At 47.0% G+C, this 21,002-nt stretch overlaps 1 protein-coding gene across 2 annotated transcripts in view; it reads left to right on the forward strand.

The window, feature by feature from the left end:
• The window catches only part of GFRA1 (GDNF family receptor alpha 1), a 229,018-nt gene that overhangs the window by 143,062 nt on the left and 64,954 nt on the right, over positions 1-21,002 (forward strand). For both annotated transcript variants that reach the window (XM_007173146.2, XM_007173147.2), the window contains one exon: positions 5,096-5,432. In XM_007173146.2, the coding sequence (XP_007173208.2) occupies positions 5,096-5,432 (337 nt within the window). The remainder of the gene's footprint in view (positions 1-5,095; positions 5,433-21,002) is intronic.

A 21,002-nucleotide genomic window follows, 5' to 3' on the forward strand; every position in this document is an offset into this window, starting at 1 on the left:
GAAGTAAACATTATTTAACAAAGCAGGCATACACTAGGCCAATTTTTTTTCTTCCAGTTTTCTTGAGATATAATTGACATATAGCAGTGTATAAGTTTAAGGCATACAGCATAATGACTTGACTTACATATATTTTGAAATGATTACCACGATAAGTTTACATCCATCATCTTATATAGATACAAAAAAAGAAGAAAAAAATGTATTTTTCCTTGTGATGAGAACTTTTAGGGTTTACTCTCTCAGCAATTTTCAAATATATCATACAGCAGTGTTAACTATAGTTATATATTGTACATTACATCCCTAGTACTTAATTATCTTATAACTGGAAGTTTGTACCTTTTAACTACCTTCATCCAGTTCCCCCACCCTCTCCCCTTGCCTCCGATAACCACAAATATGAGCCTTTTTTTCTATGAGTTTGTTTTTTATTTTTGTTTTTTTGGGTTTCACATATAAGTAAGATCATACAGTATTTGTCTTTCTCTGTCTGACTTACTTTACTTAGCGTAATGCCCTCCGAGTCCATCCATGTTGTTGCAAACGTCAGTATTTCCTTCCTTTTATGGCTGAATAGTGTTCCATTGAAAAATATATACCACATTTTCTTTGTCTGCTTTATTCCTTGGTGAATACTTGGCTATTGTAAATAATACTTTAACGAACATGGGAGTGCAGATATTTCTTTGATAAAGTGATTTTGTTTCCTTTGTATATATACCCAGGTGTGGAATTGCTGGATCATATGGTAGCTCTGTTTTTAATTTTTTGAGGAACCTCCATATTGTTTTCTATAGTGACTGTACCAATTTACAATCCCAGCAGCTGTGCACAAGGATTCCCTTTTCTCCACCATCTCACCAGCATTTATTATCTCTTTTGATGACAGTTGTTCTAACAGGCCTGAAATGATATCTCATTGTGGTTTGATTTGCATTTCCCTACCGATCAGCATCTTTTCATGTACCTGTTGGCCTTTCATATACCTTCTTCGGTAAAATGTCTCTTCAGGTCCTTTGCCCATTTTTTTACTTAGGTTATTATTATTACTGCTACTTTTACTATTGAATTGTATGAGTTCTTTATATATTTTGGAAATAAACCCCTTATCAGAACATGACTTGCAAATATTTTCTTCCATTCCGTAAGTCACCTTTTCATTCTGTCGATGGTTTGCTTTGCTGTGCAGAAGCTTTCTAGTTTGACGTAATTCTACTTGTTTATTTTTTGTTGTTATTGCTTGTGTCATATCCAAAAAAAATCATTGCCAAGACCCATGTCAAGGAGCTTTTTTCCAGGCCAATTTTTTAAAACTTGTGTATTATATGGAGAACTTTCAGAGAGAAATAAATTTTCTGGACCTCATGTGTTAAGTTTATTTTTATTATAATTTTATTTGAAGTTTATAAACATAAAACTATCAGCTCTTCTTCTTTGCTTTTATACAATTATAAAGGCAACACACACCAATTAGATATGAACAAAACATTTAAAACAATGAAATACAAATTAATAACAAATTTAATATGAGGAATGATATTGTTTTGCTGAAACTAAATTGGTGCTTACAGTCAGGCTGTGGTTCTCTGTTTCAGCATGAGTTCTTTTGAGTTTGACAGGCCTACATTACTGGGTGCCATGTGGTGACTTAATTTTTCTGTCATTTTTCTCCATTTGAACTTACATGAACCGTTTGTTCATATATCCCTGGCTACGTCATTTAAGTACTAAGTCAACCTGTGTGCCTCTATTCTTTTCTTTTTAGCCAGAGATCATAAGGTACCATTGAACACCAATGCAAGTGAAATTGTGTTCCGATATCCAGCCTTAAGGGCCTAATCCAGATGATCCAGAATTTGGTCATATTAATTTCTTTTAGATTATCATCCCAAAATGCATAATTTAGAAATCTCCTAGCTAGCTGTAGACCTTCAGGAATATCAATCACTGTTGCCAGTGGGCCCAACAGCACATCATTAGAAAGTCTCAAAAGAGGAAAATGCTAGAAGTGTCACCAAAGCCTGGTGGAGGCCCTGGTGATCTGTCAGGGCACATGGTGAATATTTTACTCCTTGAGTCCTGAAGTGCCTGAGTGTGAAAACAGAGGAGCAAGAGAGAAGCCACTTTGGGAAAATCATGATGGAGAAAATGCAGCAGGTGTGCTTGTTAAACCAGCAGGATGTACGTGCAGCTGCTGGCTTCCTGCACTGCTCACTAAGAAGGGCTGAATGTCTTGTTTATTGCCTTCCCCATTAAACTGTTGAATTCAGATGTCACAGGCAGAAACACGCACCTGGGGCATCATAAAATACTGCTTACGGTGCCAGGGTATATCTTTGTGATTCCAGCATATTGGGTTTTCTTAAAGCAAGGCATACCATCAGTAGACCAGGGAGAGTTTTTCATTTCCTGAAATGTTGAACTTGTTGTGTCTGTTCTTCTTTTCTTGTATAAAATTTTATTTTATTTTAGTAGAACATTTAACATGAGATCTACATTCTTAACAGGTTTCTTTTTTAATTTTATTGAAGTATAGTTGATTTACAATGTTGTGTCAATTTCCTCTGTATGGAAAAGTGACTCAGCCTTACACATATATACATTCTTTTCCATATTCTTCTCCACCATGGTTTGTCACAGGATACTGAATATAGTTCCCTGTGCTGTACAGGAGGACCTTGTTGTTTATCCATCCTATATGATAATAGTTTGCATCTGCTAATCCCAAACTCCCATTTCTTCTCTCCCCTACCCCCACTCCCCCTTGGCAACCACAAATCTGTTCTCTATATCTGTGAGTCTGATTTTGTTTTGTAGATATGTTGATTTGCATTATATTTTAGATTCCACATATAAGTGATATCATATGGTATTTGTCTTTCTCTTTCTGACTTAGTTCGCTTAGTATGATAATCTCTAGGTCCCAATGGGCAGAAGACCTAAATAGGCATTTCCCCAAAGAAGACATACAGATGGCCAAGAGGCACATAAAAAGGTGCTCAACATGGCTAATTATTAGAGAAATGCAAATCGGAACTATACAATGAGGTACCACCTCGTACCAGACAGAATGGCCATCGTTAAAAAGTCTATGAATAACAAATGCTGGAGAGGGTGTGGAGAAAAGGGAAGCCTCTTACACCTGTTGGTGGGAATGTAAATTGGTGCAGCCACTATGGAAAACAGTATGGAGGTTCTTCAAAAAACTAAAAATAGAGCTGCCATATGATCCAGCGATCCCACTCCTGGGCATATACCCAGACAGAACTATAATTCGAAAAAATACATGCACCCCTATGTTCGTAGCAGCACTGTTTACAATAGCCAAGACGTGGAAACAACCTAAATGTCCATCGACAGATGAATGGATAAAGAAGATGTGGTTTATATATACAATGGAATATGACTCAGCCATCCAAAAGAGTGAAATAATGCCACTTAACAGATTTTTAAGTGCACAGTACAGTATTGTTAAGTGTAGGTGTGATGTTGTACAGCCCATCTCTCGAACTTATTCATCTTGCATCACTGAAACTTTATACCTCCTGAATAACAACTCCCCGTTTCCCCCTCACCTCAGCCTCTGGCAACTACCATTCAACTCTCTGCTTCTGTGAGTTTGAGAGTTTTAGATACCTCATATACGTGGAACCATACAGTATTTGTCCTACTGGGACTGGCTTATCTCACTTAGCATAATGTCCTCAAGGCTCATCCATGTTGTTGCCCATGGCAGGTCTCCTTCTTTTATTTAAGGCTGAATATCCCATGTGCCTTTTAGATACTAAATGCACTGCCCTGTCTTTTGGTCCCACCCAACCCAGCTAGACTCTGTCTCCTCTCTTGCTAATTCTCAAATGCCTTCATGGTCCCCATCAACTGGGCGCATAAAGAGAATGAAAGGGGATTGCAGAACCCATGAAGGGGCTGGGGCCTGAGCAGGAACTTGCTGGGGATTGAATCCCACGATTGTGTGGTGCTTGTCTGCTGCCTTCTTGCTGTCTCCGGAGGGTCCCTGCTACACCTAATTATCAATTTCCCATGGGCCATCTCATAACTTGGCTCTAGGAGGTTTTTCCATCCCTTCGCCTCACTTGGTAAGACCTATATTATGGGAAATGAGCTTAATTTCCCTTGTCCATTCATCTTTTAACTTTGCCCATTAGACTTGGCCCAGCCAGCCCACCCAGCCACCCCAGTGAGCCCTGCCTCTTCCGTGCTTTCTCTCCAGGCCTCTCAGCGGGCAGCCTGGCAGTGGACGGCACTGGTTTCTCTGACAGCATGAGCACAGAGGGCTTGGACAGAAGGCAACATATGTTTTGTGAGATTCCTAAGGCGTATGGTTTGTAAGCCCATTGAAATTCTATCCAAAATACTAACTGAATTTTTCTAATCTGCAACCTCAGTACTCATAGATCCCAAATTTTCTATGCGGTAAGTTAAATGGTAATTGAGGTTTGCAAATTTTTATGTAATTTATTCTGGTTTTCTTCCAGTGGCCTGTGAGCTAGAACTTAAATACAGCTTCGATGTAGTTGCTTCTTCCTGTTTAGAGAGCTAGCATAATATTTTGTCTTCTGGGCTCAAATAACCATGCAATTACTCTGTAATCATATAGTAATTAACATGTACTATGTGCATTTATTACATAATTATATTCCTGGAGGATTGCATGGCAATTATACTTACATTCAGCATATCATTTTATATATTATATAATAAACAAGTATATAATTTGTTGCTTTTTTCTTTTATCCTAATTTCAATTTACCAACTAGGAGCTGGAAACTTGTTCTCCTGTTGCCTTGTTTATATGTAGTCGGGCAGGTGCCTGAGCTCCTTTGGCCTTACTCAATACCTCCTAATTATACATCTGAGACAATGCTAGGAGCTTGTGTGCTGCCGTGGGCTCCCAGCCTTTGTGCCCCTGATACTTTCTCATTGTCATGAACTCATTAAGTTATTAGCTTCAAGACTGTACAGAGTTGATCAGAGCTGCCAGCACTGCCAGGTGAATGGCCAGATCTCAGTGAAAGCAGAGCAGCCCCAGGACCCAGCCCTGTGATCACGCTGCCTTTCTCTCCTTTTGCAGTGGAGCATATCCCGAAAGGGAACAACTGCCTGGACGCCGCCAAGGCCTGCAACCTGGACGACACCTGTAAGAAGTACAGGTCTGCCTACATCACACCGTGCACCACCAGCATGTCCAATGATGTCTGCAACCGGCGCAAGTGCCACAAGGCCCTCCGGCAGTTCTTCGACAAGGTCCCGGCCAAGCACAGCTACGGGATGCTCTTCTGCTCCTGCCGGGACATCGCCTGCACCGAGCGGAGACGGCAGACCATCGTGCCGGTGTGCTCCTACGAGGAGAGGGAGAAGCCCAACTGCTTGAATTTGCAGGACTCCTGCAAGACGAATTACATCTGCAGGTAAGCGCGTGCCGGCAGCCTGGTGATTAAGGAGGTGGTGGAGAGAACCTTTATGCTGCTTCAGTGGCCAGGCTTCTATTTTCTGAATTTCTGCAGGGGGGTGGGGGAGGGGAGTCATTGGGATGGATGGGCCAAAACCTGACCTCTGCTTCCAGCACGAGGTTCTTCAGCAGCTGATCAGCCTTTTGTGCTGAGGAAGGTTCCCGTCTTTAACCTGAGGAAAGCTTTGAGAGGTGCTGGAATGAGGTCAGTAGGACTTCGTAAGCGCAGAGGGTCACCTGAGCCCAGGTGAGCTTGAAGGCATGTGCCCCCTCTGTTAGACCTGAGAGCTGCCAGGGGTCAAAAGCGTTAAGTAAGTGGGGTAGCAGGTGCTGGAAATACGGGAACTCTTGTCATCAAGGTCAGAAAACTGGAAGAGAGCAGCGAGAGGGAGGGATGGAGCTGTGTCCAGCCCCGGAGAGGAGAACTTCCAGAATGCCTGGGTCTGTTCTGGGCCATTCAGTTGACGACGTGGCTGAGAGTAGATGCCTTCCATGCTTCCGGATCTCAGCCCCCATCGAAACCTGGCTGTGTTGTTGAAAAGAGTCACTTCCTTTTCCTTTTTGGCCATTTATTAATTTATTTTAATGTTTGAAGGACTCCATGAATATATTCAATGTGTTTCTTTTTTTAAAAAAAAAAAAGCAAAAAAGCAATATAGAATTAGTAGAGGGAAAAGGAAGGTTCTGCTTCTCTCTGCTTCTACTTGCTCCCAACCATCACTGTCAACAATTTGATGTGAGTCCTTCCAGAACTTTGGGTTGAATTCATTGCTGATCGAAGCAAGTAGATTTTGGTAAGCAGAGACTTGACTCTTTGCAGCCGGAGGCAAAGTTGGTGCTGCATTCAGAGCACGGGATGGATGTTGAGTTAGAGATGCAGGCGGGACATCATCGGACAACACCTGTACTTTGCCCCCAGGATAGAGCCAGGAATCTTCAAATGCCATCGCTGACAAAATCCTATGCACTTGATAAATGTTCATGGGTGGGCAAGTAGGTGAGGGTGTGACTTTGTGTTTGTTTTCTTGTAAGTTTCCCGTTTCTAAAGAGCAGAGGGCAGGGAAAAAACTGTCTGTAGTTTGAGGATTCTGGTAAGCTGAGTTTTGTCAGTTTAAGTTTTATTCTGATAGAATGGAGTCCCATTCTTTCCTTAGACTAGCTCTAATAGTGACCAAAGAAAAATAAAAGTCCTTGTTATCTGTAGAACTCCCTCATGCTGAAGACTTTCTGGGAGTAATATCCCTCCCTTTTTTTCCAAGTTGGAAGCTATCTGAGGAAGAACTCAGATGGCCGAGCTTGTCTTGGGAGGAGTCAGGTGCTCAGGCAATGCAACTTCTCCAAAGACTCTTCCTCACCTTCACGCCCCTCTTCCACTGAGACCCTCTTAACTGAGGGCTAGCATCAGGGATCACTGTGCTCTAAGGATCCTGAGGAAGAGGCAGGACCTCCTCGCAGCTATAACCGGGGGAAGCCAATCAGCCAGGGAACTCTAAGAACCCCCTGCTCGAGATGAATGTGGTGAGGACAGGACCAAGGGAGAAGCTGTGGGAGCTTAGCCTGGCGTTAGGATGTCAGGGAACAGAGAATCTGAAGACCTGTCCTCTAAAGAACCCAAGTTCCTCTGCCCCTTTAGTCTTTGAGCAGAGGAATCCCTCTGCTAAAAGCAGGACTTTCCAGGGTCTTCCTTGGCTTGAAGCCAGACAGCCCCTCCCTGTCTCTACAGGAGACATTATCCTGTTCGCTGATGGGTCCAAGCCAGGAAGCCTGGAGATGGGAGGCTGCTGTCAGGGAGGGAATGGAGTAGTGCGTGAGCCCTCCGTCCGCTGGTCCATGGCTGGCAGGCGGAGAGAGCGTGGTGATGGAGCCTTTCCTGCTCTTCTCACGAGGTCTGTCTTGCACGTGAGGTCCAGAGGAGGCTCCTGACACCTCCTGTGCAGGCTCCAAGCCCACCGTGAGGGGTCCATTTGCATTACCTGGCCTGCCCTCCAAAAAGAGAGAATCCTTGGAGAGTTGGTGTGAATCCGTCGAATCAGATTGCTTCCCTGCTAAGCTGTGGTGAGAAATAGCTGGAAGTTTGGGAACTTGGGGTGTTCCGAGGAGGTGGCAGGAGGAATCTGCAGATAATGGGATGGTTTGGGTCCTGTTTGGGGACCAGACTGGTTCCAGGAACTGGTTGTGTTGAGGCAGCCCAAGTAGCATAGTGTGGCCTCAGCTGATGGGGCAGAAAGGAACGGGGGACAATAGGACAGCCCTCACCTAATGACTGACTGCGCCTGGACACACCAGGGTCGGGCTGTGGTGACAGCGGCCACCAGGTGGTGGGGTGAGGTCGGGCTGGGCTGGAAGCTGCAACCAGAAGCAGTCTCTGTGCTGCTGCCAGATTCCTGGCCCTGGGATGATTGGGAATCCAGATCCTAGACTCTCTAGGGCCCTCCCAAGTGAAATTTGCCTCCGTGTGATTGGTGGGTTTTATACCGTCTCGAGTCTTCTCTGGGAAGGTGAATCGGTGACTTCCCCTGGTGTTACCTGTCCTTAAGTTATTTATCCCCTAATTTCTTTCCAGAGCCTGAACTTATTACTCATGATTACCCCCTCCCTGTCAGATGTGGTAAATGTAATTTAAGCTGCTAGGTAGGCTAGCGGTGTTTTCTTACATCAGGTTTTATTAATCTTGTCTTTAATTTTATGCCTTTTATTGCATCTCTTCTCAATCCGTCTCGGTGAAGCCCTTGTAGTTGCTACTACGTAGAGCAGCAGCTGGGGCTTCGGCAGGGTTTCGTGTTAAAGCTGCTCTGACCCAGACCCATTTGGAGGAATGGAGGTACCCCCAATGGGATGACTAAAGGCCCAATTTGAATATCCCCAAAGCGAAGGGATAGCAAGAGGGAAAATCGCTTCCTAAAAAGCATATTCTTTGAAAGCTCACATTTCAAATGCTCCATTGCCATCTCAACATCAGGGACTGTCAAAGAGCTGCTGCAGCTCATTAAAACCTCCCTGCACTTAATGTTTTCCAGCTCGAAGCACACAGGTTTCCTTCCCCAGAGTCCAGCGGTGCCTCTGTGCAAAACCTGTCTCTCCTGCGTTGTGCCTTCAAACAGAGGAGATGCAACTTTAGCTTTTCCTTTTGACTTTGTTTTCTTTCCTCCTTTTCCCTTTTAGGGAAGCTGACAGGTTTCTTTCCTCTTGGGGTGGTTGGGGAGAGGCGAGAGCTTGACTGTTTAGGCCTCCAAGCTCGTCTGCAGAAAAGCAAACGCGGAGGTGTTATTAGAAGGCTGTGATGAAATTCAGAGCCTCCAGTTCTTCCCCTGAAGCACAGTGTCTCCCATGCTAGTTGTCCTCCGGTTGCTTTCCTTAGTGCCTGGAAGGATGTCAGGATGGGGTTTGGTCCTAAAGGAAGCATATTCCTTTATTCCCGATGCAAGTGGTTATATATACAAAATTTAAACTTGTGCCTCTCCTCCTTTCCCTCAAATTCTGACATCCACACTAAGCTCAGCACTTGGGCTCTGGCTCAGGATGCTACAAATATGTTCATAGCTCTTTAATTTTTCTAATTAATCACTCAGGCGCCTCTGCTGTTCTTCATTACCAAAAGGGCTGGCATCTTCCTCTTGAGCATGCCCCCTCCTGTTTTCATCTAAGAATTATAGTTATTTTCCAAAACCTGTTCTGCTTCCAGTGCCAGGAAAAGAGGGAGCCCGAGGCTACTGGCCAGCCTGCCTGACCTGTGGGTTTAGCTGCTGCCACACGGTGTCGCTGTTGTGGACAGCCCAGAGGTTGCTTTGTGGTTTGGTGACTGTGCCCTTCTTGGTCTTCTGCACCTGCAGCAGAGGTGCTGCATCTTGGGTGCAGAGTAACAACTCTTAGTTCATACTCAGCGTGCAGCCACTATTTCCCAAAGCGTGACATTTTGCCCTGGGGGCTGGGTCCTAAGGGGTTCCCGCCAGAGCCAGCCCTCCAACTTGAGCACACAGTATCTCAGACTCTCCCTTTCCTGGCAGTGTGTCCTAGATGGATTTGAGTGTTGTATTTGCATTTTCTCTCTTTTCTTGTTTTATTGTGGTAAGAACACAACGTGAAATCTACTCTTTGAACAGGTTTTTAAGTGCACAATGTGGTATTATCTATAGGCACAATATTGTACAGTAGATCTCTAGAACTTATTCATCTTGTATAACTGAAGTTTTATTCCCACTCATCAGAAACTACCTTACCAGGGGATAAGGGTGGGGGGAGGAATAAATTGGGAGATTGGGACTGACATATGCATACTACTATATATAAAATAGATAATTAATAAGAACCTGCCGTATAGCACAGGGAACTCTACTCAATACTCTGTAATGGCCTGTATGAGAAAAGAATCTAAAAAAGAGTAGATATATGTACATGTATAACTGATTCATTTGCTGTACACCTGAAACTAACACACTATTGTAAATCAACTCTACTCCAATAAAAATTAAAAAAAGAAAAAGAAACTACCTGCTTACACCTCCCCCTAGTTCCTGGCAGCTACAATTCTGTTCTTTGCTTCCACGAGTTTGATGATTTTAGATACCTCATGTAAAGTGGAATCATGCAGTATTTGTCCTTCTGTGACTGTTTTATTTCACTTAACATAATGTCCTTCAGGTCAATCCATGTTGTTCCATATTGCTTTTTTTAAGGCTTAAACAGTGCTTGGTCAAGGGTACCTCATACCTTTTGGAAAGATTCTGATAATGCTGAACCTCAAAAGGGAAGGGATCAGGGCCTCTGTGCCCTCTGTCTCCAAGGCTTTTTTGCCCTGGCACCCCTCCACCAAGATTTACTTGCTCTTCCCGGTGCCCAGGCTGTGTATCCTCATTGTTTCCAAGAGTGGTAGCTTTGACCAAGTGACCGAGTACCTATGGTTCTACCTTTCCCCAGGGACTAAGGATCCTATAATTGTATCCTGGAGACCTGTTTTTTTTGTTGTTTTTGGTGGTGGTGGTGGTGGGTTTTTTTGGTTTTCTTTTTTGTTTGTTTGTTTGGTTTTTTGGGGTGGTTTTTTTTTTTAGCATAGCCAAGAAGATCTCCCTTGGTATAGCTCCAGAAGAACAGCATATGTAATTTTCAAAATTCTGCCCTAGCCAGCACCGCATTTTCCACACTGAGGCTGACCCTATTATACTTAGAGGAAATATGTTGTTGTTAATTTGTTAACTGGGGCAACTGGGGAAACATGTCACAAGACCATGCAGCAAATTTCTTCTCCAGTAACTTACTTGGTCTGACAGTGTTAGTGCACCTTTAAAAGGTGAGGAATGTATTTCCTTTGCTTGGAATCAGTCCTCTTTTGCACAGTAAACTGTGGCTCTTAGAGATCTGGGACATCCTCTGCTGTTTGGGCTACATTCCTGAGTTGAAAACTGGATTCTACATCACTGTATCCGGGCCTGTCTTGACATGTGGCAAAGTGCAGGAGAAAATGGCTCAGAGGATAATTAATGCCTAAAACTAGAAGGGTAGATTAATTTGGCACTCAATTTTACTTTACGCTGATTCATTCACAAATGGAAATCAGCAATTAGACAATGCAAACTTCTGAACCATGGAAAGAAAGGTTTGGGAATATGAGAAAATACAAGTAGAACATTTTCCAGTTCATTTGAGCAGTTTTCATTTCAAATGATTACATGGGTGTCTTTAGCGATGCAGAGTGCCGAATCGCTCGTTTTTTAATGCGCCCCACCTGCGCGAGCTGCCTGCCCCGCCCCGGCCCCCTGCATCTCTTGGCTGGAGGCCCCCTGGACTCCTGGTGAGGTGGGGGGCTCCTGTGTGTGTACGGTGATTCATTAAGCAAAAAGCACGGACGTCCTCCAGCACGTGCTGGATGGGGGGAGGAACGCACCTCCCAGTGGATCTTCCAAACCTCCACCCCCAGCCTGTGCATCCACTCAGCACCAGCTAAGCAGGGTCTGAGCTCACCGCATCCCTGGCCAACAGGGGTAACCTGAGCTGTGAATCAGGCGGGAACCCGCTGCAACTTGCTCTATCTTGTTGCCTCCTATCTCTTTCCTTATCTCTCCTTTGGCAGGGACGGGTGTGAAGCCATTTGTCTGTTCCTGCTGGAGCCTATTGCTAAAAAACACCTGTCCAGATTTACTCAGCATTCCCACTCTCCCCAGCCAGCCCCTCCCGGTGCTGCCCAAGCTCAGGGGCTCCACTTCCTTCCCCTCACCCCTTCCCTCACCTGCCCACGTCCTCCCCAGAGTCACACTGGCCACTCTTGGCCCTGAGACAGAGAGATTCAGACACTCCTTTACATTTGTACATTCTACCAGTTATTAGAACCACGTGGACAGATGGAGTCTTGACATCAGAACTGTCTTTTACTGCCTTTGAGTATGAAAGCTGAGGGAAAAGGAATGGAATTGTATCCGCCCAGAAAGCCCAAAGAGAGCCCCATATTTCTTTGGGGGAAGAGGTGTCAGAGTGGAGGGTCTCAGGACCCATATTCAGACTGGGCCTCAGCAGGTGAGAAGTAGGGAACATCAAGCAGAAAGAAGGCACTCAGTTTTGGGAGGACATAGTGAAGGGAGTGGGAAGTGTGGGTCTGGGGTCTGTCCTGGAGCCAGAGGGAGAAAACTTAGTGTGATACAAAGGCAAGAGGTTGAGGGCCTCCAGTGCCATGTTGAAGTGTTGGATTTTACCCTACAAGGGGCGGGGGAAGCGAGATATGATCAGCTGGACCTCAGAGAGTGCCCAGGTGGCAGTGTGGGGCAAGGATTGGGGTGGGGAGAGACCAGGAGGCCAGATAGGATGTGCTTGCAGTGGACCAGATGAGGGGTGACCAGGAGAATAGAGTTAGCGCATAGGAAATCTATCCATTCATCCATCCACCCAGCCACCCACCCACCATCCAATCTATCCATTCATCCATCCACCCAGCCACCCACCCACCCACCCATCCATCCATCCATCCATCCAACCAGCTGGTCTGCAGTTACTGTGCCAGGAGTAAAGACCTGGCTCCTCACCGGCCGTGCAGAAGAGAAGGCAGGTGCACATATGGTCATTACAGCCTGGTGTGGGAGTCTGTGGTCAGGAAGGTACAAAGTGCTGCAGGAGGACAGAGATAAGAGCAGCCAACTTGGCCTTGGCCTGGAGGGTCAGCAAGGCTTCCTGGAGAAGCTGTCATCTGAGCTGGGCTGGAAGGACGAGAGGCATGGGAGAGACCACCGGGGGTAGAAACGGGACAGAGGCCCGGGGCTGTGGATTTGAGGAAGATGTGGGAGCAACAACCTGTTTACTGGGTTTTAATGATGAGAGGCACTGAGCCCCATGATCTCAGCCCACGTGGAGGAGCTGGGAACCAGCCTGATCTTGCTAACTCCAAAATCTGGTTTCTGTTATTCTTTCCAAATGATTGTCTTTCATGACAAGAATACAATGTTCTTACACCGTTCAGCCTTACTACCTTTAGTTCCAGACAGGCAGAATGATAATCCCGTCCAGCCTCGGGTCTAGACGCTCTTTATGGCTCAGTAACTAAGACAGCATCAGTTTTAAAGACAGTTTTCACAGAGCGTTAGGACATAATGTCCATCACAGCCTCCTAGCATCACTTAAAACATTAAAAAAGAAAAAAAGCTACTCAGGTAATATGTGGTCATTAAGTTCTTACTTTAATTTCCTTTTGAGCATTCATTGCTTTTTATAGAGTGGTTTCTCTGTGACAGCTTACTGATTGCAAGAGTCATTTCTACAAACAGGAAAAAAATCTTTCCAGACCACACTGGTTTTCTTCTTATTATTAACTCAGTCATTTACTCAGGCACATTCACTGAGCACAGTCTGTCTGACCTGAGGGTCCTAGGTGTGTAAGTCATGTGACCGTTACCCAGGAGTTCCCACGAACCTGGTTGCTTGGACTCCGTAAACTCTCTGCTGAAGTGTCACTGGAGTTTAGAGTCCTTGACCCTCACGTCCCCCCAGGCAGCAGATACCAGGGACCTGGCTGTGTATCTCACGGGAGATGAATTCTCTGCTGTCACAGAGCGACAACCAGCTCTAACAACCCATGGTTATGTCACCAGGGTGGGGTCATCCAGGTGTTTGCCTGCCTTCCTACCTTCTCCTTGCCCTCTGGCCATTTCATTAATCATAGGAAAACTTTCATTCTGTGGATTGCATCTTGAATGCAGTGCTGATAAAACGTGCAGGGGTTGGGGGGGTGGGTGGGTGAGAAGCCTGGAATTGTTCCCAGATGTGCTGAAGTAGGAGTAGGTGGGGACTTGAAGGGAGTTTCTGGAACCCAGATTTCAGGCCACATTGTCTAAGACCCCAGTTGATCCCCTCTGCTGCTTTGTGCAGCTTGTTCCTCTTCAAAGGGGACCCTTCTGCTCTGCCCAGTGAGCATTTCACGTACTAGGACCCATGAAGTTCCTAGGCAGGGTAAACTAGCTCCCCGCTCAAGTCTAGACCGAAACCCAACCATACAGATTTTACAGTCTCTTTTTTTTCTTTCAAGGGAAGGGGATGCCTCCATTTTATATCGTTCTCTTTTTCAAATGTGCTTTATCCACGGAGCAAAGAGTGGGGGAAAGGGAGACCCCAGTATTCCTAGAGGGCTGCCCCCTTATCCAGACCAACATCCTTTGGGGTCCAAGGGCATCCCATGCTGGCTGGCATGCTGGCCCCTTAAGCTGAGGCTGTTACCTCCCTGTCCCGGCCTCCGCAGGACACAAGACTTCTTTTGATCATGCATGGTTTGCAGTTGACATAAGTTCCCATAGCCTGTGACCCAGAGCTGTCTCATTTTTGTGCAGGGAAATCTGCCCCCCCCATCACCGGGTGGCTGTCGTGTATGATTAGAGCCCGGGTCTCACAGCCAGGCTTGGAGTCCTGCTGCACCCAAGGAAACCCCAGACCCCCACTCAGGCACCACCCCAAGTTAGATATCCTGCAGTCACGTTGGCACTTACATTTCTACGGGGCATTTCCAACTCAGTGAATGGGAAATTGCTCTGTGATTTCCAAAAGCAATTAATTACGCAGAAAATTTTACATCCAAGAAAAACAAGAATCTAAAAGAACCATCAGTGTGAAAAGTACCACACCAAGCTGGAGTTGGGACTTTTTTTTCCTTCCCCAGTGACTGTCAATGTGTTTGTGAGTGAGGCGACCCTGGGCTTGCATCCTGGTTATGATAGTTCTAGAACATGGGCAGCTTGTGGCCTCAGTTTTGCATCTACAAAGGGAGGTAACGACTCCATCTTCACAGGGCAGCCGTGAGGATTAAATGCGATATCTCTGCAAAGGCATCAGCACAGAGCCTGCCACCTAACAAAGCAAAGACTCAATAAATATGTTTTTCTTTCTCCCTCACACTTTCCACAAGTTTTGATCACAGAGGACAAAGAAAGCTTATGATTCCAAATACAGCATCCCCCCGCCATCCCTGCTCCAGTAGCAGACAGAGACCTTTAAAGCAGGATTTGTGGGTGGAAGGGGTAGATTTTTACTGCTTTACACTTTTATGCACCCACAGCATTAAGCGGCACGTGGAAATTCCAACTCCATTATGTGAAGCTGTGTTGCTAAGCTTTGTACATCACCATCTTTTCAGTTGGTACCATTAGGGAAAAGTGGGGGGCAGAGGCGGTGGTAGACAAAGTCCAGAGGTGTTTGGACCACGTGTCATCTCAAGAGCATTTCTGTCTAGAATAAACAATTACCAGCATACAAAGATACCCACTGAGACGTGGATGGAGCTGGCCACGAGTTTGTTGGGCCTGGAGTCCTAGATTCACTATTGTTTAAACTGAATAGGCAGTGGGGGCACCCCTGGCAGCCTCATGGGACACGTGCTGCTTCAGTGACCCAGAGTAACTGTGAATAAAGGGTCCTTCGAGGTGCTTGTGTCTGAGTCAGTGATGTGAGCCATCCAGCCAAGGGCAGTCAGTGACTCAGTGCCACTGAGGCTGAACCTTCCTCTCGTCTGGGTGGTTCTGTGCCATGAATCATCCGATCGTCCTGTTAGGAAGCAAGCCACAAGGGGGGGGGGGAGGAGCAGGGTGGCTCGTTGTACAGGACTCAGGGGCCCAGAATCTGCAGAGCCAGGGACATTATTGCAGGAAGCTGTGGATGACCATGATGGTGATGAAGATGATGACGAAGAGGGTAACATTTATGTGACATTTGCAGCGCACCGGGTACTGTGCTAAGCACTTCACAACGACCCCGGAAGCGAGGGCCGTCCTCGTCCCCGGCTCACGGGTGAGGAGGTGCAATCTTGAGCAACTTCTGCAGTCACCCAAGTGGTGCCACTGGAATGAACGCCCGGAGGGTCTGCAGGGCTGCAGAGCCTGGCTTCTGTCCGCTGTGCCCCTGCTTCGGGTGCAGTGTGTGCGTCTCTTGAAAACCACCCACATCACCTTCCTCAGAGTGTGTGGAATTGGAGACTGGAGGTGATTTTGTTTTTAACTCTTTATTTATTCATTTTAAAACAAAAATTGTAAGTAAGAGGGCTTTGGATCTCGTCAAAGTAAGACTTAAGTGCCCCTCATCAAAAGTATTTCACTTCTCGTTAGAACAGTAGTTTTCAAACCTTTCAGTTTCAGAACTCCTTTATATTGTTAAAATTACTGAGGATCCCAAAGGGCTTTTGCATCTGTGGGCTAAGTCTATTAATACTTACCATATTGGGAATCAAAGCTGAAGAAGTGCTTACGTATTTATCACTTCATTTAAAAATAACACCGAGATGCCCGTTACATGTTACCATAAATAACAGAACATAGTTTTATTTTAAAAAATCATTACCTTTTCCAGAACAAAAAAATTTAGGGAGAAGCATGGCATCATTTTACACTTTTACAAATCTAATGTCGGACCAGATGACGTCTTGATTCTTCTATCTGCTTCGGCATTCAGACTTTTGCAGTATCCCACGTCACGTGGCCTCTGGAAAAACTCCACGGTACTCTCTTGAGAGCCTGAGAGTTAGAAAGATAAATCAGAACTCAGTATGGCTGGGAAGATAGTTTTGACTTCAAGAACGCTAAAAGGCTCTCTGAGATTGCCAGGGTCCCCAGACCTCTCTTTGAGAACTGCTGCACTAGGACCAGAATCATCTCGGGCTAGAAGACGTGTGTGCACAAGCGTCTCCGTGGTCTCCTGGAACTAAGACAGTCTGGGTGTGTGTGTGACTGCCTCGTGCCCACGTGTTCACTCCAGTATGTCAGGATGGTGAGGCTGGGGGAGGTGGGGATGGGAGCCGGGGCCATAGCCCTTCCAGTTGGAAATGGGTACCAGTAACCAGAAAGCTGCTGAGCTTCCCATCGGCTGTCACTCTGGGCCTGTGTGGCAAGGGGATCTGGCTCAGCTTGGTTTCCTGCCCTGAGAGAGGCCCTCCTGACAACACCTTCCTTCTGGTTTCTAGCTCGACATAGCATTTCAGCCTCGTATTCAGCTCAGTCAGGCAGAACTCTGTAATGACTTGTAAAAGCACTTTGTGCCCAAGACTCGGTGGTAGGGGCTTGGTCAGAGTGTCACAGGTAAACGTCTGGTCCTTGGAACATGGGCCATCTCAGGTGCAGCCCCTCTCTGCTCTCCCCACTCCGTCATCATTTGCCATGGCGGAAACTAAAGGATTGTAATGACCTTGGGCCTGGGATAGCCCTTAGAATCGGAAATGCCGGGAAGCTGGCAGTTGGAGAGTTCTGTGAGCACCCAGCAGTTGGAATTCCAATCGGAGGGTTAGCTGGCTCCGTCTAACAGCCTTAAACTTCTTAGGATGGGGTCTGGGGAGAGAGAATGTCACCTCTCTGTGGATGTTCACTCCAGCAAAGGATCTTGATATTGTCATGCTAGAAAACCTGTCTGTGGAAGTAGACCAAAGCAAATGGGAAATGCCTCTTCCATGTTCCAAGTTCAAAAATTCGAGCTGAAACATTTTTAGCTACAGATATGGTTTGAGAAAGTTTTCTGCTCAGCGTTCTGGTGGGTGGTTGGTTCATTCACTGGCTCAGCAGGACTGGAGTGCCGGGTGCTTTGCAGGGCTCAGGGCGTCCACATGGAGTGTATGCGCACACCCCCTGCAGGAGGGGGGTCCCGGACTTCTCCCAGGTGCCGTTGCTCCAGGGCGGTGGTTCTCCAGCTTTAGCCGGCAGTCAAGATCAGTTTCTGATCTATGAGGTCCGGGGTGGGGCTGGATAATTTGCATTTCTAGATCTTTCCCAGTGCTGCTGCTGCTGGTCTGGGGTCCACACTTGGAAACCCGCTGCCTTAAGGTGTGTTGACCAGGTGATGACCTAGGCTGATGGGCCTCACTCTGCTCTAGGGGTCTGCAAGCTGAGGATGGGAAGGAGTGAGCAGCCAGATGGGCCCTGTGGGGCATTGAGACTTAGCAGGGGACCTCGGAGAGGCCTCACCACTGTGACTGAGGTGACTGATAGCCCAGGCTGGGGAAGGGGAGGAGAAAACACCTGGGCAGTTTCTCGGCTGCACTAAAGTTGGGCTTTATTTGAAGGGCTGTGGGATCCACTGTGAAGGACTCGAAGGTCTGCCCAGGTGATAGCTCCTCAGAAACAGAGGCTGCTGAGCTATGGCCAACATGTATCTACTTAGCGGCCCCACTGCAGGGCGGAACCTTGCCCTCAGTGTGCAGAAGAAGTAGACAGCCTGTCGTCCATAGGCTGAGCTTGGCCTGAGATTGGAATTCATTTGTCTGAGTTATGCTGGAAAAAAATGCAAAGCAAAACAGTGTTTTAGAGCAATTATTTGAATAGAAATCCTCCTTCTAAAATGACCTTCGGAGCAATCTTTGACCTGAGCTATTCAAATAAGGAAAGCTGACATGCTTTACTCTGCTCTTCTTGTCACTTTTTCCAAGTGGAAGCATCTTTGGTTTTCAGGAGGGAGCGTGGGATGGGCAGCGCCTATGGTGGGGCTATGACACGGGTTACTCAACCACACACGGATGTTCAAGATTCCAAAGTGCTATGATCCCGTGAGCCAAGATCACCGTGAGCCTTGACCTGCACAAATAAATATGCAGGCTGTTTCACTCCTAGCTCATTGCTGGTCACAGGAGAGGGCAGGTGGTGGGTGCAGCTGGTGGGAGGGTCAGATGCAGTGTCCCAACGGGGCTGTATCTCCTTCTTCGTCCTTGTCCCACTACAGCCACTGTTTCACACACAGCATCTTGCATTGCAGGTGCTTAGTGACCCTGGTCCTTGGAAGGTTGGTGTCCTTGTTGAACCCAGTGCGCCAGACACTGTGCTAGGTGCTAGATGACCGAGTTGGAGATCAGCACCCTTGGTCCTGGGCGACTGGATGCTGAGGCGCCCCTACGAGTCCACTCCACAAGCCTCAGGCCCGGGGCTCGCTCTGGGCTGCTCCCCACCATCCCTAGGCTCAGAGAGAGCAGGAAGCGGTGTTTTCTGGGTATACAAGAGGTGCCACTAAACACTGCCTGTCCACGGGACTCTATTCCAAGCCGCGTGGGAGAGCGCCCTCTTGAGGGAGCCAGGCTTAGTGTCCTTGTCCGCACTGGGGCAGGGTGTGCTGGCCTCAGGTGCCTCCAGAACCCAGCTGAAGCTGTGGCCCTCCTTGGCTGAGGGTCCTGGAGAATGCACTTGCTTCCCATACACCTGTCCCTTCGTGTGAAGGAGGAGAGACATTACCTGCCTCACAAGGCTGTGATTGGAGAGATAGGGCCGGCGTTGAAAGCACCCTGAGAGTAGTAATGGCAGCACTCATATCGGCCCTTCATTGAGCACTGAGCTCTGTGCCAGGCACTGGGTTCTGGGCCTTAATCCTCCCACAGCCCTGCTCTTGGTGCTTGTGTTTCATACTTGGGGAAATGCAGAGCTGAAGCAGCAGCGGGGGCTCTTGGGATTGGAACCCACGGTCTGACTTCAGGGCTCACTCCCTTTCCCACTGTGCTCGGCACCCATCAGCTCCGGGAAGGGGCCCACGTGCGTGTCTGCCCTTCCCGGAGCCGATGGGTGCCGGGCACAGTGGGAAGCACCCGAGGAGATGATCCCGGCCAGGCCAGCCCCTGCCTGGTGCCTCCTGTGCCCAGCCTTAGGAGTGGTCCCTGCAGCCAGGAAAGGGTGCTTGAGGGGCTGCTGGCTTCTCCCTGTGGGCCTGGGGAGCCCCACTTTTTGCCCCCCTCACTTCTTGATGAGGGGTGATGGTGTACACAGCCTGGGGAAGTGGGATGCTCAGTGAGGGACAGCCTGGGCCAAGATGAACACGGCTGTGTCGTAGGATTGCATTTGGGCCTTACTGAACAGTAACAACAGATATTATTTTTTTTATGTTTTTAAACTGCAAGCACTATTAAACCAAAAGAATGCCCACTGATTCTGTCATTACACTTTATTGAGCCTAGTAAAGATCACTTACATCCCCTTAAATCAGATTTCAGCTTCTTGTGTGCACAGATCACAGCAAAGTGGCGGCAAATGTCCAAGAACTAAAATGAAAAGATGGAACATCAATTCTTTCATTGCTGTGGGGGTGAGTGTGAGCTGGAGAGTCTGTGGTTTTCTTTTCAAAATCTGGCTCTAACTCTTACCAGCTCCGTGATTGTGGCTGGCTGGTGGCCTTTCTGAACCCCAGGGTCCTCCACTGTAAAATAAGACTAACCTGGCTGGTCAGGTTATCGGGTATTAAGTGACCCAGGCTTATGACGCGTCAGGCACAGTGACCAGCTCTAGACGAACATAGCTGTTAGTGCAGTGTCTGGAGTAGTTAGACGTGGGCTGCTGTTTCTCCTCATCTGTGCCCAACTGTAACGCCAAGATGTCCATGATGAGTATTGGTCTCTAGGTGATTGGAGCCATAGTGTGTCGCACTTGGATTCATTCATTCATTTATTCACTCACTCATTCAGCACATTTTCTGAACATCTGCTTTACGCCAGGCATAATCCCAGGTGCTCACCTTCTCATGGTGCAAGCAGTGTATCATCAAAGTGAAGATGTGAAGAAGAGAGTGATGGAGGGGAGGTGTGGGCCCAAAGGCCAAAGCCACGCCCTGCATGGGGCTCAGAGCCAGGGAGGGGATTGGTGGGAGGGCTCAGAGGAGACCCTTGAGTTCACTGTGAATGGGTCAAAATAAGCCCTGTTTGAGTGGAGTGGTTGAGGGGACAGTTTATTAGAAAATGGCTTATGCGAACCATGGAAAACAGCTGCTCTGCCCTACAGGGAAAAAAAAGGAGGAATGTAGTTTTAAATTCAGCTGAGAGCTTTAGGTAAAACGTAGAAACTGGGGTGGCGGGGTGCAGTGGGGTATGGAGCGGGGTGGAAGGGTGTTGTTGACAAGAGGATGTTAAACATGAGAATGGATCACTACCAAGAATATGGATTTTCTGAAAAAAGGGGAGAATTATCATCTGATGGCAGTGGAATAAGTGATTTATTCTTTTGACATGTAACACCACAATTCCGTCTCCCGAGCAATGCCCCATCTAGGAAGGAAGATATTAGGGACTAGTTGTTTGCCGAGCTCAAAGTCTCTGTTGACCTTAAAACAACTTGCCTGGAAG

The sequence above is a fragment of the Balaenoptera acutorostrata genome, chromosome 16 (assembly GCF_949987535.1).
Source record: "Balaenoptera acutorostrata chromosome 16, mBalAcu1.1, whole genome shotgun sequence".
NCBI classification, from domain to species: Eukaryota; Metazoa; Chordata; class Mammalia; order Artiodactyla; family Balaenopteridae; genus Balaenoptera; species Balaenoptera acutorostrata.